The sequence below is a fragment of the Coregonus clupeaformis genome, chromosome 29 (assembly GCF_020615455.1).
Source record: "Coregonus clupeaformis isolate EN_2021a chromosome 29, ASM2061545v1, whole genome shotgun sequence".
NCBI lineage: Eukaryota > Metazoa > Chordata > Actinopteri > Salmoniformes > Salmonidae > Coregonus > Coregonus clupeaformis.
This window is the reverse complement of record NC_059220.1, coordinates 45,405,927-45,421,508: the sequence shown is the minus strand read 5'-3', so window position 1 is coordinate 45,421,508 and position 15,582 is coordinate 45,405,927. Positions and strand designations below refer to the sequence as shown.

Genomic DNA, 15,582 nt, shown 5'->3' with positions numbered 1-15,582 from the left:
TTTTGTCACTTTTCTAGAGCCATGTATATTTCTTGTAGATTTTTTGTAATTTAGTAATGTTGACTGACATGTTTGTAAAGGACTATGAAATATTTTAGGCTAAAACTTTGATATTCAGACCTCTAAATTATTTCAAAGATTAAGAACTGACATGTCAAATGGCTTTGCATGCAGTATATGAAGTAAGTCTGACTGTCCTGTACATCTGACTGGGAGAGCCATTGTGTTTCACCTCAAGTGTTGACAGACCGATGGAGGAATCTAAAGAATCCCCTCCCACATCAGTTTTTGAAATACCCATGGTATTAAAGTGTCCCTATTTCGAAGGCTTGCCGAGAAGGGAGGACTGCATGTTGCTAATGACTACCGCAGAGTGCAGACTAAAATTTGTCATGGACCTGAACACGTATTGATATAGGCCAGACAGGAAAACAGAAACCATGTGGGGAGGTTTACAAAATCAGTGACCAAGTATGGACAAGTGTAGTCGGATTAATGTTATGAATCTTGCCAGTCAGGAACTGGAACAATGAACATCAGGATGTTTTTTTATTTTATCAATAAATATTATATTAGCATAATCATGCTTATCTTCAAACACATTTTTCCAGTGTTATACTTTTACGAATCTGTATCTTAGGAAATTGCCAATGGTAAAAAATGACAGGCTAAGCACAGCTTACAGTAAAAATGATCACAAGTGTAGCGGTATCAATGGTTTTAGTGCTGTATGTACACAGTCTATTGCACATGAAACAGATGAAGCAAAGACTAAAGCGAGTCCCCATCCTCTTGCTACATCCATGGAGCCATGTTAGGAGTCTCCTTCTGTCCCGGCTGCTGGAGAAAAAATAAATCAAATCCATATGTTAAAAGTATGTATACAATGTATAAACAATGATTACTGCTAGAATTATTATAGGATGACGGTTCTGGCTTTTTACACTGAATGCACTTATACTTGTCGGTTGGTAGACCAAAATGTAGGCCTTTCAATAAAGTGAATTAAACATTTCAAGTAAGTAGTGTACAGAAACATCTTGTAATTCGAAATTCATGTTCCAACGCACCTCTTACCAGACATGCTGCCGTCTCCCTTTTGAAGTTAAATTGAAATAATATATTTACCTTGTTCAGTTCAGGAAACAGTTCTAGAAGAGCCAGGTCCAGTAAGACATAAGTCAACTGAGGAAAAATGATGCAGGGGGATTATTAGAATGAATACAATGAAACTCTGACACTTCCTAAATTGGATTTTTCATCACTGATCTAAAATGTGTTTACTGCCGTTTAAATCATACAGTCTAGATTAACAACCCTTAAAAGACGCAATACATTGTGGTAAACTATGTAGTACAGTGTACTGTACTAAACACACCGTTCTCATTATGTTTTATGTTAGCTGCCCAGGGACACAGATGAAAATGAGCTACGGTATATAGCAACCTCATACTCATGTTACACATGGTCTGTCTGATAAATAACAATAACAATAAAAATAGGCTGCCTTTCCGGTGTTTACATGTAGGATAACAAGTCACTGACCAACTGGCCTTCACAAGCCTCCAACTACTACAATGCCTGAGGACCCTAGTAAGGACCCTACAATGGCTGAGGACCCTAGTAAGGACCCTACAAGGCATGAGGACCCTAATGAGCTTTCACACTTCAACCAAGTCAGTTTTCGTGCATTTGAAACAATGATATACAGTGGCTTGCAAAAGTATTCACCCCCCCTTGGCATTTTTCCCATTTTGTTGCCTTACAACCTGGAATTAAAATGGATTTTGGGGGGGTTTGTATCATTTCATTTACACAACATGCCTACCACTTTGAAGATGATTTTTTTTTTCTTCTTGTGATACAAATAAAAAAATAAGACAAAACAAACAGAAAACTTGAGCGTGCATAACTATTCACCCCCCCCAAAGTCAATACTTTGCAGAGCCACCTTTTGCAGCATTTACAGCTGCAAGTATCTTGGGGTATGTCTCTATAAGCTTGGCACATCTAGCCACTGGGATTTTTGCCCACTCTTCAAGGCAAAATTGCTCCAGCTCCTTCCAAGTTGGATGGGTTCCGCTGGTGTACAGCAATCTTTAAGTCATACCACAGATTCTCAATTGGATTGAGGTCTGGGCTTTGACTAGGCCATTCCAAGACATTTAAATGTTTCCCTTAAACCACTTGAGTGTTGCTTTAGCAGTATGCTTAGGGTCAGTGTCCTGCTGGAATGTGAACCTCCGTCCCAGTCTCAAATCTCTGAAAGACTGAAACAGGTTTCCCTCAAGAATTTCCCTGTATTTAGCACCATCCATCATTCCTTAAATTCTGACCAGTTTCCCAGTCCCTGCAGATGAAAAACATCCCCACAGCATGATGCTGCCACCACCATGCTTCACTGTGGGGATGGTGTTCTCGGGGTGATGAGAGGTGTTGGGTTTGCGCCAGACATAGTGTTTTCCTTGATGGCCAAAAAGCTAAATTTTAGTCTAATCTGACCAGAGTACCTTCTTCCATATGTTAGGGGAGTCTCCCACATGCCTTTTGGCGATGTCACGAACCGGCTCAAGTTCGTAACAAAAGGGAGACACGTGGAGACAAGGAGTACTCAAAGTATATATTTATTAATTAAAGTAAACTAAATCAAATAACAATGGTGTGTGTAATCAGTAATCAGTAGTGTACGTGAGTGTTTGCATGCATAAATGTAATATGGAAAAGTGTTGAAAAGTGCCAAAGCAAACAACCCAAAAAGGCCTCAAAAATATCACAACCAAGATCAAAGTAACTGCCTGGAGAGAGTCTCCCCAATGAATGTGGAAGAGGCCCATTTATCCTGGGACACACCCGGCCCAGGTGTTTCCCATGTAACTGACGACCCCCCCAACTCCGCCCACCGGCATCCTAATAAGGAAACAAGAGCAAAGAGAGAATACGGCAGACAGAGTGGGAGGGTCGTCACACCCCCCATAAGACCGGGGACCAACAAGGACCCCCGGCCCAACGTACCAGCCCCTGCGTCCCAAACCGACAAGTTGTACATGTTCACCCCTCCACTTGCCCCACCCATCATCCTCCTCTCCAGACCTCAGCAACCTTTACCCAGGAAGCAACCTTTAAGAGGAAAGAAAAACACAAGACTAGGAGGGGACAAACAGGAAAGATAGAACATGACAAAATCAAACACTGGTCGGTCACATCAATATTCATGAACAGGGCGCACGAGAGAGCGCATCAGCAATCACGTTATCAGTCCCCCGGATGTGCCGCACATCTAGATGGAAAGATTGTAAAAATAAACACCATCTCATTATCCTCTGATTAGGACACCTCATGGACCTCAAAAATGTGAGAGGGTTATGGTCGGTGTAAACCACAATAGGTACTACACCCGACCCAACATACACTTCAAAGTGTTGTAGCGCCCATATAAGTGCTAATGCTTCTTTTTCAATGACAGAATAGTTCAACTGATAATGGTTAAACTTTTTGGAAAAGAAACTAACAGGCCTCTCAACCCCAGCCACATCTGCTTGCAGCAACACTGCACCCGCCCCCCACATGACTAGCATCCACCTGCAAGGTAAATGACAAATCCACACGAGGAGCAGCCAGTACCGGAGTTGAAGTAAGCAACCTCTTTGCATCTTCGAAAGCCTGTTGACAATGAGAAGACCATACGTACACAGCCTTAGCTTTCAGCAAATCTGTCAAGGGAGCGACCACAGTAGAGAAGTTCCTACAAAAACCACGATAATACCCAATCATTCCCAAGAAACGCATCAGTTCCTTTTTAGTAGTTGGTAGTGGAAAAGCATCAATAGCTACCACTTTAGCCCGAACAGGACGCACTTCACCCTGCCCAACCACCTTTCCAAGGTATGTCACAGTCGCCTGAGCAAACTCACATTTAGCCAAATTTATCGTGAGACGACCCGCAGCCAGACGTTCGAACAAGGCTTGAATACGGGACAGATGTTCCTCCCAAGTATCTGCATATATCACTACATCGTCCAGATAAACAGCGCACCCGGCCAGACCAGAGACAACCCTGTTCATAAGTCGCTGAAAAGTTGCAGGCGCATTACGCAGCCCGAAACTCATAACCGAATACGAGTACAGACCAAAAGGTGTAATAAAGGCAGAGATTTCACGTGCCCTACTCGTCAGTGGCACCTGCCAATAGCCCTTTAACAGGTCAAATTTGCTCACAAACTTAGCTGCGCCCGACTTGATCAACGCAGTCCTCCATCCGAGGAAGAGGAAATGAATCCGGCTTAGTGACATCGTTTACCTTACGGTAGTCCGTACAAAATCTGTTTGTTCCATCCGATTTACTGACCAAGATACAGGGAGAAGCCCAACTGGAGAAAGAAGGCTCTGCTATTTTACTCTCCAGCATGTACCTGACCTCAGCATCCAGACAACGCAGTTTCTCTGAAGAAACTCTATAGAACCGTTGACGAATGGGGTCAGCATCTCCAATGTCAATATCATGTTCTATTAAGTTTGTACGTGTTGGTGTATCAGAAAACAACCCTGGAAATCTCCGAATCAGACCCACCATCTCTTTCCGCCCATCAACAGGTAGATGAGTAAGAAGACTATCTAAAATCTCCAGTGTCTCTGAATTCTTCAATCTACCCTGCAGTATGCAATCGTCGGGACCAGAAACATCTTCCTGCTCCTGCACAGACCTAGCATGACCAGAATCCAGGAAATAAACAGTATCAGCCAAAAGAACAGCCTTACCGTCCTCTGTAGACTCCCCCTGTTCAGTCTCAGAGGAACGTGCATAATAGGGTTTTAACAAATTTATATGGCACAGTTGATGTGCTTTCCTCCGTTCTGGAGTGGCAACTAGATAATTTTGCTCAGTGTCCTGGCGCACCACTGTATATGGACCTTGAAACTTGGCTTGAAAAGGAGAACCAACAATTGGCAGCAGAGCCAGAACCTGATCACCTGGACTAAAGTGACGAGGCTCAGCTCGCCGATCATATATGCTCTTCATCCTGTCCTGTGAAGATGATAGCTTCTCTTTAGCCATTTCACCAGCGGCATACAAGCGTCGCCGAAAATCACACACATATGATAACAGGGACTGAGGAGGCTCGGGAGACTTCCAGTCATCCTGGAGAACAGATAAAAGCCCACGCACCTTATGTCCAAACACTAGGTCATTTGGGCTAAAACCTGTGCTCTCCTGTGAAACCTCCCTAGCAGCTAACAGTAACCAAGGCAACCCCTCCTCCCAATCCTTATCCATCTCAGTACAATAAGATCTCAACAAAGACTTAAGCGTTTGATGGAAACGTTCCAGTGCTCCTTGACTTTGGGCATGATAAGCGCTAGCCAAGTTGTGTTTAATATGGAGTTGTTGGAGAACCTGTCCAAAGAGATTAGAGGTGAAATTAGATCCTTGATCACTTTGAATGACCTTAGGGATTCCAAACAGTGAGAAAAACTGAGTCAAAGCTTTTAACACAGACTTAGTCGTGATAGACCTGAGAGGATAGGCAGCAGGAAACCTAGTGGTCTGACACATCACAGTCAACAAATAATTACTACCCTTTCTGGAACGAGGCAGAGGACCAACACAGTCAATAATCAGATACTCAAAAGGGTTACTGAGTACAGGAATAGGGAACAGTGGTACCGGCTTAATAGCTTGATTAGGTTTACCAGTTAATTGACAGGTGTGACAAGTTTTGATGAAATCAGAAACATCCCTCTTTAATCTTGGCCAAAAAAAATTTTCGTAATATGCGATTGTAGGTTTTTCTCACACCCATATGCCCAGCAACGTCGTTGTGAGAAGTTGTCAACACTAACTCACGAAGCTTAACTGGTACCACAACCTGACTAATCGCCTCCCCCAGAAAACAACTACCATGAGACATCCACTTTCTCATCAGGACCTCCTCTTGGAGAAAATAGCCCTGTGCGACATCTCCCAACTGTTCCACAGACACAATTTGGTCCCGCAACTCTTCTAATGTAGGGTCAGTCCGTTGCGCCTCGATTAAATCGGAGCGGGATACAGATAACGGGATAACAGGAAAAACAGTAACAGACTTCTTTATGGTATTCTCGTTAGCCAGCTCCGTGACCAGATCGTCATGGATCATAGAACGCGTCACTGCACACGCAGAAAACACCTCTGGGAAATCCTGCGCACTCTCATCAGGAATCCCTACAATTGACGGCTTAGTGGAAACCACTAAAGATGGAGACACGATAGGCCACACACGCTCCCCAGCCAAGTTATTTCCAAGGATCACGTCAATACCCTCAATAGGCAATGAAGGACGCACCCCCACAACAACCTCACCTTTCACCAGTCCACAATCCAACATCAGTTTATGCAATGGAACTGACAGAGTGTTCAAACCTATTCCCCTGATTAGAACACTATTCCCCGAATCAGTCTCCGCAGAGAAGGGTAACACAGACTCCAACACAAATGATTCAGAGGCACCTGTGTCTCTTAGGATCTTTACTGGCACTAGGTTCTTACTTCCTACCATAGACACAAAACCCTCCGTAACGAAAGGTAAATAGTCGGGATCAATATAACCCTTCACCTGGCTCCGGGCAGGGAGACAATGCGTCATGAGTGAACTGATGTGGAACAGGCGCGGCTAACGCTGCAGGCCTCGATTTACCATAAGCACCTGTACTGAATTTACCCCTAGATCTAAGAATCGGACATTCATTTTTCCAATGACCTAATTCTTGACAGTAGTGACACTCTTGACCAACGTCAGTTTTACCACGGGTATCAGGCTCAACCCTATTTGAATGAAACTCTGCCCGGGAACCGAAGTATCTCGGCGAGCGAGGCCCAAATCTCTGCGAACGCCCCCCACTCACTCCGAATACGGGGTTCGGCAAAAACATTTTTGTGAGTCAACACATATTCATCTGCCAAAACCGCAGCTTCAGCAACAGTCTTTATTTTTCGTTCGTTAATGTACGTCGCTATACGATCAGGGATTGTGTCCTTAAATTGTTCTAACATAATCAGATCACACAGCCCTTGGAAAGTCATAACTGCAGAGGCAGAACACCAGCGATTGAACTGTGAAGATAATATTCGCGCAAACTCAACATGAGTCTGCTGATCATCCCTTTTTAAAGTTCTAAATCGTTGGCGGTAAGCCTCAGGGACCAATTCGTAACTCTGTAACACAGCCGTTTTAACCTTCTCATAACTAACACTGTCTGCTACGCTAAGAGCTGAATATGCTTCTTGCGCTTTACCAGTCAGCACACACTGCAACATCAAAGTGCGATCAGAATCAGGCCAACTCCTAGCGTCAGCAACACGCTCAAACAACGAAAAGAATGTCTCCGGGTCCTTTTCATTAAACTGGGGCACCAACCGTAAATTCCCTACAACATCAAATGTCTCTAGATTACGACCAAAAGAGGAACGACCCCTAGGTAACTCTGGGTCACCTTCCCAGAGCAAACTCTCCCCTGAGAGCTTTCCTTCCCTAACCAACTCTAGTCGCTCTTGTTGCAGCTTGATTTTAGCACGCTCCATATCCTGTTTAAATTCCAATTCCCTTTCATATTTTACACGATCATGCTCCATTTTAGCTTGTTCATGCTCCATTTTAGCTTGTTCATGCTCTAGCTGTAACAGAAGCAGTTCCTTCTGCTGTTCAAAAAGAAGACTACTATGACTAACCGATGGAGCGGTCATTGTAACATATCGGGGAGACAACGTGTCCTCAGCAGAGGCTGCCCCAGTGGTAACATCCAGAATACCACTCTCCATCAAATTGGCCTTCAATATTAACCTAATAGAATTTTTTAGACGTTTATCACTAATTTCAACCTTGTAGTGTTCAGCAACCTTCAACAGCTGTTCTTTAGTACATAATTCTAACAGTTCTTCTGATGGAAAGCGAATGAACTCGTCTACATTAGACGCCATAATCAGGGGAAAAAAAATTAAATATATATATATCATAATAATCTTGCTCAACCCCTCTGCTGAGCACACCAGACACAAGAGAAAATACAATCACACCGAGCACCACAGAAAAGAGCTGGGATATGGAGCTTCCCCAAAACCTACAATAACTCAACCCTAGTCTTCGTGCAGATTTGCGGTGGGTAATTACGCACTGTAGCCCGCTGGCAAGGAATTAAACCCCCCAGCACGCTGGTAGATTTCCCCAAGCCACGGATGTGCCCCCGAGACAACTGCTCAGTCCACTGACACCACACAAAAATAACAAACATTTAACCATGCCCAACGTATCCCAAAACAAAACACGTCACTAAGCCTATCAGGGGGAAAAAAACTATAGCTCCGGGTAGCAAATGTCACTACCCTACCCAATCTCCCACTGAGGTACACAGCCGATTGTACTCACCTCAGACCGATGTCCCAACAGCGAGTAGAGCAAGAGTTTCCAGGCTGGGCAGGGACTGGAAACTAACCAATGTACTCTCTCCAACGCAGTACAAAACCCAAAGGCAACCAATACTGGCCTATCAAACTCAAACAAACTAACAAAATTTACAAAGAAAAACCCTACAGAATTGGACATTAACTCCACGTTCTCCCAAACACAACCAGTTCAAAATCCCGGACGAGCCCCCACTTGTCACGAACCGGCTCAAGTTCGTAACAAAAGGGAGACACGTGGAGACAAGGAGTACTCAAAGTATATATTTATTAATTAAAGTAAACTAAATCAAATAACAATGGTGTGTGTAATCAGTAATCAGTAGTGTACGTGAGTGTTTGCATGCATAAATGTAATATGGAAAAGTGTTGAAAAGTGCCAAAGCAAACAACCCAAAAAGGCCTCAAAAATATCACAACCAAGATCAAAGTAACTGCCTGGAGAGAGTCTCCCCAATGAATGTGGAAGAGGCCCATTTATCCTGGGACACACCCGGCCCAGGTGTTTCCCATGTAACTGACGACCCCCCCAACTCCGCCCACCGGCATCCTAATAAGGAAACAAGAGCAAAGAGAGAATACGGCAGACAGAGTGGGAGGGTCGTCACAGCGAACACCAAACGTGTTTGCTTATTTATTTCTTTAAGCAATGGCTTTTTTCTGGCCACTCTTCCGTAAAGCCCAGCTCTGTGGAGCGTACGGCTTAAAGTGGTCCTATGGACAGATACTCCAATTTCCGCTGTGGAGCTTTGCAGCTCCTTCAGGGTTATCTTTGGTCTCTTTGTTGCCTCTCTGATTAATGCCCTCTTTGACTGGTCCGTGAGTTTTGGTGTGCGGCCCTCTCTTGGCAGGTTTGTTGTGGTGCCATACTCTTTCCATTTTTAAATAATGGATTTAATGGTGCTCCGTGGGATGTTCTAAGTTTCTGATATTTTTTTATAGCCCTGATATGTACTTCTCCACAACTTTGTCCCTGACCTGTTTGGAGAGCTCCTTGGTCTTCATGGTGCCGCTTGCTTGTTGGTGCCCCTTGCTTAGTGGTGTTGCAGACTCTGGGGCCTTTCAGAACAGGTGTATATATACTGAGATCATGTGACACTTAGATTGCACACAGGTGGACTTTATTTAACTAATTCTGTGACTTCTGAAGGTAATTGGTTGCACCAGATCTTATTTAGGGGCTTCATAGCAAAGGGGGTGAATACATATGCACGCACCACTTCTCCGCTATTTATTTTTTAGAATTTTTTGAAACAAGTAATTTTTTTCATTTCACTTCACCAATTTGGACTATTTTGTGTATGTCCATTACATGAAATCCAAATAAAAATCAATTTCAATTACAGGTTGTAATGCAACAAAATAGGAAAAATGCCAAGGGGGATGAATAGTTTTGCAAGGCACTGTATGATAGCATTCTTTTCAACCCTGCATTCTCCTGTACTTTGTGTGATGCTAGTTGTAACTTTAGATGCCTCGCTGCGTTGTAGTACCTGTTTGTTAAGAACTGGCTGTTGTAGTCCATCGAAGAGCAAGCGCACCCCCTCGTACCTGGCCTCTTCTCCAATACACTTGCCCAGGAATTCTGAAGGGAAAACACTCATGTCATCTTAGAGGGTCAAATCAATTGACTTCTGACTGTTTTCAATTAATAATGTTTTTTTGTTGACTTAATAGCAATTAAAAACAGCTTTTCAACTACATAAAACCCAAAAGAAGACCTAATAGTCCTAGCCAAGATTCCCACTTTAACTTCACAAAACCATCTAAACTCCATTCACTGAATATTATTTATTTCACATTTCAAATACTTGTCAGAATACACTGCCAGAACTAGAGACAATTCATGGCAATATGTTTTATAATAGGCCTTAAGAGATCTACTAAGGACCTGGAATGTATTTCCTCATCTCCTCAAAGGTCTTCTTGGACCTTTTCTGCTTATCTGCCAAGGACCGTGGCTCACTGTTTTCACAGAACACAGCATCTAGTACATCACACGAATACACACACATCAAAATAGGAGTCATATCACTCATTGCTTTTGTTTAGAATTTTCTTTTACAAAATAGAAGGATAATAATAGAAAATAGTATAATTGGAAGAAAAAAACAGTAGAAGGTCGGCGGTAAGCTAGCGACCTCTGAGCAGGGTGATGAGGGAAACCAGGCGGTGCTCCTGGAACACCTTGTCTAGTTTATGCTGCAGGTAGTGGTCCGTGTACGCCTCCAGGGTGTTCTTTAACAGGATCCTCCCGCCCATCAGCAGGTGGTGCAGCCAATCAGGGATGCGGAAGACCACTCGACCTGCCAATGACAGTACGCAGTGGGAGAGTGATGATGAGATGCTAGGTTCCACCCAATCCCTTATCGATTTCCTAAATAGGTATAGGAACAAAGGTGGTAATAACACAGATTTATCCTCTGATTGGCTAGATAAAATGTCCGCCATGTTGTTTACAACTACTTAATTCTCTCATATCTCCACTAGTACCTAGTAGAGACCAATTTAGTATTGAGCGTTATATTCCTGCACTACTTTGTCGCTGGATGGACAAATGCTATGGGTGGAGCCGACTTACCCACAAACATCAAGTAGTCATACACCCCTTCCACAGTGATCATCTCCATGAAGTAGTTCTGGTTATGTTTCTTCTCTGTGCTCTCTGATCGGTTGGCGTTGTTCTTGAATAGTTCATTGAAGAGCTAGGGAGTTCAAACAAAGGTCAACAACACTTTAAAATGGAGGGGAATAACAAAATAACAACATGTAAAAACACATCCAGCAGTGGAGTTATATTTCAAGGATCTGTTCCAATTTGGCTGAACGATCAAGCAGCTCTCCTAACTAAAAAACTTGTCAACTGAAGTAAGTGTGTGTGAGTATGGGAGTCTGTGCATGCCAGAGACGGGTCGATAAAAGTATTTGCTTCTCTTCCAAATATTTAATGTGTATTTGATTTAGCTTCCCCAGTCTAATGGAACCAATGAAATAGTGCAAGGTCAAACCTTCCCCCACCCCAACCCAGCAGGCTAGGTAAGCCAAATCAAGCGCACCTAAAATATTTGAAAGGAAATAAATACTATTTAGACCCAGGTGTAGTGTGAGCCCACCTTCTTGTCATTCTCTGACGTGGGACTGAGGATGGTCAGCTCTGGCCGGCTGGGTTTGGGCTTGGGCGATTCACAGGAGTCAAAGAAGGAATTGAGGAATGGCTCCAAATGCTGCCCTTTCTGAGATGGAAGAAACACAGGGGAGATTCCTTATAGGTTACTGTGAAAGCACTCTTAAACAGTTAAAATGTGTTATGTGACATTTGAGTCACTGGATCCCTGCTGTTCCCATTTATTTCAACTGGTATACTATAATAACATAGCTGACATGACTTATAGGTGGATTCCAAAGGCATGTTTGGCTTACATTCCTAAATTACTATCTCAGGAATTATTTTACAAGGATGCTGCCACAACGTTCTTTCCCAATCCAAGTCGAAAATGCATGACTTACTTCTTTTATCAGTTTGCTGGGCACTGATTTGATGATCTTCCCTGTGGCAAAATAAACAATGTTAAACTCAAATGAGTTCAACAAGGAGTTCAACAGGAGAGCAGGTTGTGAGAGATGTTATTAACATTGAACTCTTGGCCACGTTACAATGACCATAGGAGTTGGCAAGACGGCACAAACAGATCTGAGACTAGGCTACTTGGCCAGCGTTGCATACCTAGATTGACATCAGGGAGCATCTTGTCCACAAACTGAGAGTCCATACTGTGAGGGGAGAGGAAGTCTGCTAGCAGTTGACTGTTGCTCAGCTCAGGGTGTTGGAGCAGTTTCTGGAAAATAAACAGAAAGATCCAACAATCTTCACTTTGTTGACAGATTCATAGAGGGCTGACATAGAGTAGCACTTTGTTATTCATTTGTAACAATGGAAATGTGTCCTAGGCTCCCCACCCCCTGAGGCAGCATACACACTTGAGAGGCTGGAACCAGTTCAGGGTCAACCACAGTAACCCTATATTTGGGGTTTAGTGGTAGATTCTGACCCCAGCAGCCCTGGGATTTGAACCATAAACCCTCTGGTTACTAATACGCCTCTCTAGCCTCTACTCTAACTGCAGCCACTACATAAGCTGACATACAGTGGGGAGAACAAGTATTTGATACACTGCCGATATTGCAGGTTTTCCTACTTACAAAGCATGTAGATTGTAGTAGCATGTAGAAGCATTGTATGATTTTTAAGTAACTAATTTGCTTTTTATTGCATGACATAAGTATTTGATACATCAGAATAGCAGAACTTAATATTTGGTACAGAAACCTTTGTTTGCAATTACAGAGATCATACGTTTCCTGTAGGTCTTGACCAGGTTTGCACACACTGCAGCAGGGATTTTGGCCCACTCTTCCATACAGACCTTCTCCAGATCCTTCAGGTTTCGGGGCTGTCGCTGGGCAATACGGACTTTCAGCTCCCTCCAAAGATTTTCTATTGGGTTCAGGTCTGGAGACTGGCTAGGCCACTCCAGGACCTTGAGATGCTTCTTACGGAGCCACTCCTTAGTTGCCCTGGCTGTGTGTTTCGGGTCGTTGTCATGCTGGAAGACCCAGCCACGACCCATCTTCAATGCTCTTACTGAGGGAAGGAGGTTGTTGGCCAAGATCTCGCGATACATGGCCCCTTCCATCCTCCCCTCAATACGGTGCAGTCGTCCTGTCCCCTTTGCAGAAAAGCATCCCCAAAGAATGATTTTTCCACCTCCATGCTTCACGGTTGGGATGGTGTTCTTGGGGTTGTACTCATCCTTCTTCCTCCAAACACGGCGAGTGGAGTTTAGACCAAAAGCTCTATTTTTGTCTCATCAGACCACATGACCTTCTCCCATTCCTCCTCTGGATCATCCAGATGGTCATTGGCAAACTTCAGACGGGCCTGAACATGCGCTGGCTTGAGCAGGGGGACCTTGCGTGCGCTGCAGGATTTTAATCCATGACGGCGTAGTGTGTTACTAATGGTTTTCTTTGAGACTGTGGTCCCAGCTCTCTTCAGGTCATTGACCAGGTCATGCCGTGTAGTTCTGGGCTGATCCCTCACCTTCCTCATGATCATTGATGCCCCACGAGGTGAGATCTTGCATGGAGCCCCAGACCGAGGGTGATTGACCGTCATCTTGAACTTCTTCCATTTTCTAATAATTGTGCCAACAGTTGTTGCCTTCTCACCAAGCTGCTTGCCTATTGTCCTGTAGCCCATCCCAGCCTTGTGCAGGTCTACAATTTTAACCCTGATGTCCTTACACAGCGCTCTGGTCTTGGCCATTGTGGAGAGGTTGGAGTCTGTTTGATTGAGTGTGTGGACAGGTGTCTTTTATACAGGTAACGAGTTCAAACAGGTGTAGTTAATACAGGTAATGAGTGGAGAACAGGAGGGCTTCTTAAAGAAAAACTAACAGGTCTGTGAGAGCCGGAATTCTTACTGGTTGGTAGGTGATCAAATACTTATGTCATGCAATAAAATGCAAATTAATTACTTAAAAATCATACAATGTGATTTTCTGGATTTTTGTATGAGATTCCGTCTCTCACAGTTGAAGTGTACCTATGATAAAAATTACAGACCTCTACATGCTTTGTAAGTAGGAAAACCTGCAAAATCGGCAGTGTATCAAATACTTGTTCTCCCCACTGTATATCCATTGGGAGACAGACCAGCTATTTCCTAAGCATGGTCTCTCTGTTGTTTACTGGTGCAAGGTGAAGTTTCCCCTAGACGCTGATCTTGGGTCAATTTTGTATTTTCCTTATTAATGTTTAAGATTAGGAGTCGGGGAGGGCAAGCTGATCCTACATATGTACCTAGGGGAAACTTCACCCCGGAGCTTGTTCAGTCCATAATGACTACCTACCTGAAGGTACTCCTGGAACTCCTCCCGCTTGGAGGTCAGGAACTCATAGTTCTTGGGGCCGATGATTCTTTTGGAAGGCAGCTGGGCGTCTGGGAATGAGCCTGTTGTGACAAAGGAGCAAAACAAAAACATTTCCTGGATGTGAAGGCTTGAAGACAATCAAACAATGTGAATATATTGTTATAACTATTCTTAGAAATGGGTGGAATTATTCAGTGTGAGAAGAAACATTTGGCCGATGTTCGAGATTCATATGTTCTGGCTGTTAATTTACAATGGACGATGAGTGGTTACAGGACCAGAAACCTGAAGAAATCATCCAAAACATGTACTTACCATGAAACTCAGTGAGTTTTGATTCGAGGACATAAAATTCCAGATATCTTCTGTATACAGACCAGTGCTCGGTCTCATGACCCACTGTGAAATACAAAGGGGGAAAATAAATCAATATTAAGAGTGGACAGTGTCTTCAGAAAGTACCCCTTGACTTTTTCCACATTTTGTTGTGTTACAAAGTGGGATTGAATGGATTTAATTGCACAACATCTACACAAAATACTCTAATGTCAAAGTGGAAGAAAAAATCTAACATTTGGAATAACACACTAATATACTATCTTGATTAGATAATTATTCAACCCCCGACATGTTAGAATCACCTTTGGCAGCGATTACAGCTGTGAGTTTTTCTGAGTAAGTCTCTAAGAGCTATGCACACCTGGATTGCACAATATTTGCACATTATTCTTTTTAAAATTCTTCAAGCTCTGTCAAGTTGGTCGTTGATCATTGCTAGACAGCCATTTTCAAGTCTTGCCATAGATTTTTAAGTCGATTTAAGTCAAAACTGTAAGTAGGCCACTCAGGAACATTCAATGTCATATTGGTAAGTAACTACAGTGTATATTTGGCCTTGTGTTTTAGGCCTTGTGTATTGTCCTGCTGAAAGGTACATTTGTCTCCCAGTGTTTGTTGGAAAGCAGACAACCAGGTTTTCCTCTAGGATTTTGCCTGAGTTTAGCTCTTTCTGTTTCTTTTTATCATAAAAAAACTCCCTAGTCCTTGCCGATGACAAGCATACCCACAACATGATGCAGCCACCACCATGCTTGAAAATATGATGAGTGGTACTCAGTGATGTGTTGCGTTGGATTTGATCCAAACATAAAGCTTTGTATTCAGGACAAAGTTAATTTCTTTGCCACATTTCTTTTTGGAATATTTTTTATTCTGTAC

At 43.2% G+C, this 15,582-nt stretch overlaps 1 protein-coding gene across 8 annotated transcripts in view; it reads right to left on the bottom strand.

Annotated features, from left to right (window-relative positions):
* Positions 1-532: 532 nt before the first annotated feature.
* Positions 533-15,582, bottom strand: part of LOC121545104 (sorting nexin-14) — a 35,363-nt gene continuing 20,313 nt past the window's right edge. For 5 of the 8 annotated variants that reach the window (XM_041855497.2, XM_041855502.2, XM_041855500.2 and 2 more), the window contains 11 exons: positions 14,680-14,763; positions 14,344-14,444; positions 12,156-12,267; positions 11,939-11,979; positions 11,545-11,664; positions 11,013-11,136; positions 10,573-10,737; positions 10,323-10,418; positions 9,925-10,016; positions 1,129-1,185; positions 533-840 (listed from right to left, as the gene is read on the bottom strand). In XM_041855497.2, coding sequence (XP_041711431.1) covers positions 796-840; positions 1,129-1,185; positions 9,925-10,016; positions 10,323-10,418; positions 10,573-10,737; positions 11,013-11,136; positions 11,545-11,664; positions 11,939-11,979; positions 12,156-12,267; positions 14,344-14,444; positions 14,680-14,763 — 1,037 coding nt within the window. In that variant the 3' untranslated portion in view covers positions 533-795. Of the gene's footprint in view, positions 841-1,128; positions 1,186-9,924; positions 10,017-10,322; positions 10,419-10,572; positions 10,809-11,012; positions 11,137-11,544; positions 11,665-11,938; positions 11,980-12,155; positions 12,268-14,343; positions 14,445-14,679; positions 14,764-15,582 lie in introns of those variants that run through there. The other 3 variants (XM_041855501.2, XM_041855503.2, XM_041855504.2) reach the window with 3 other exon arrangements.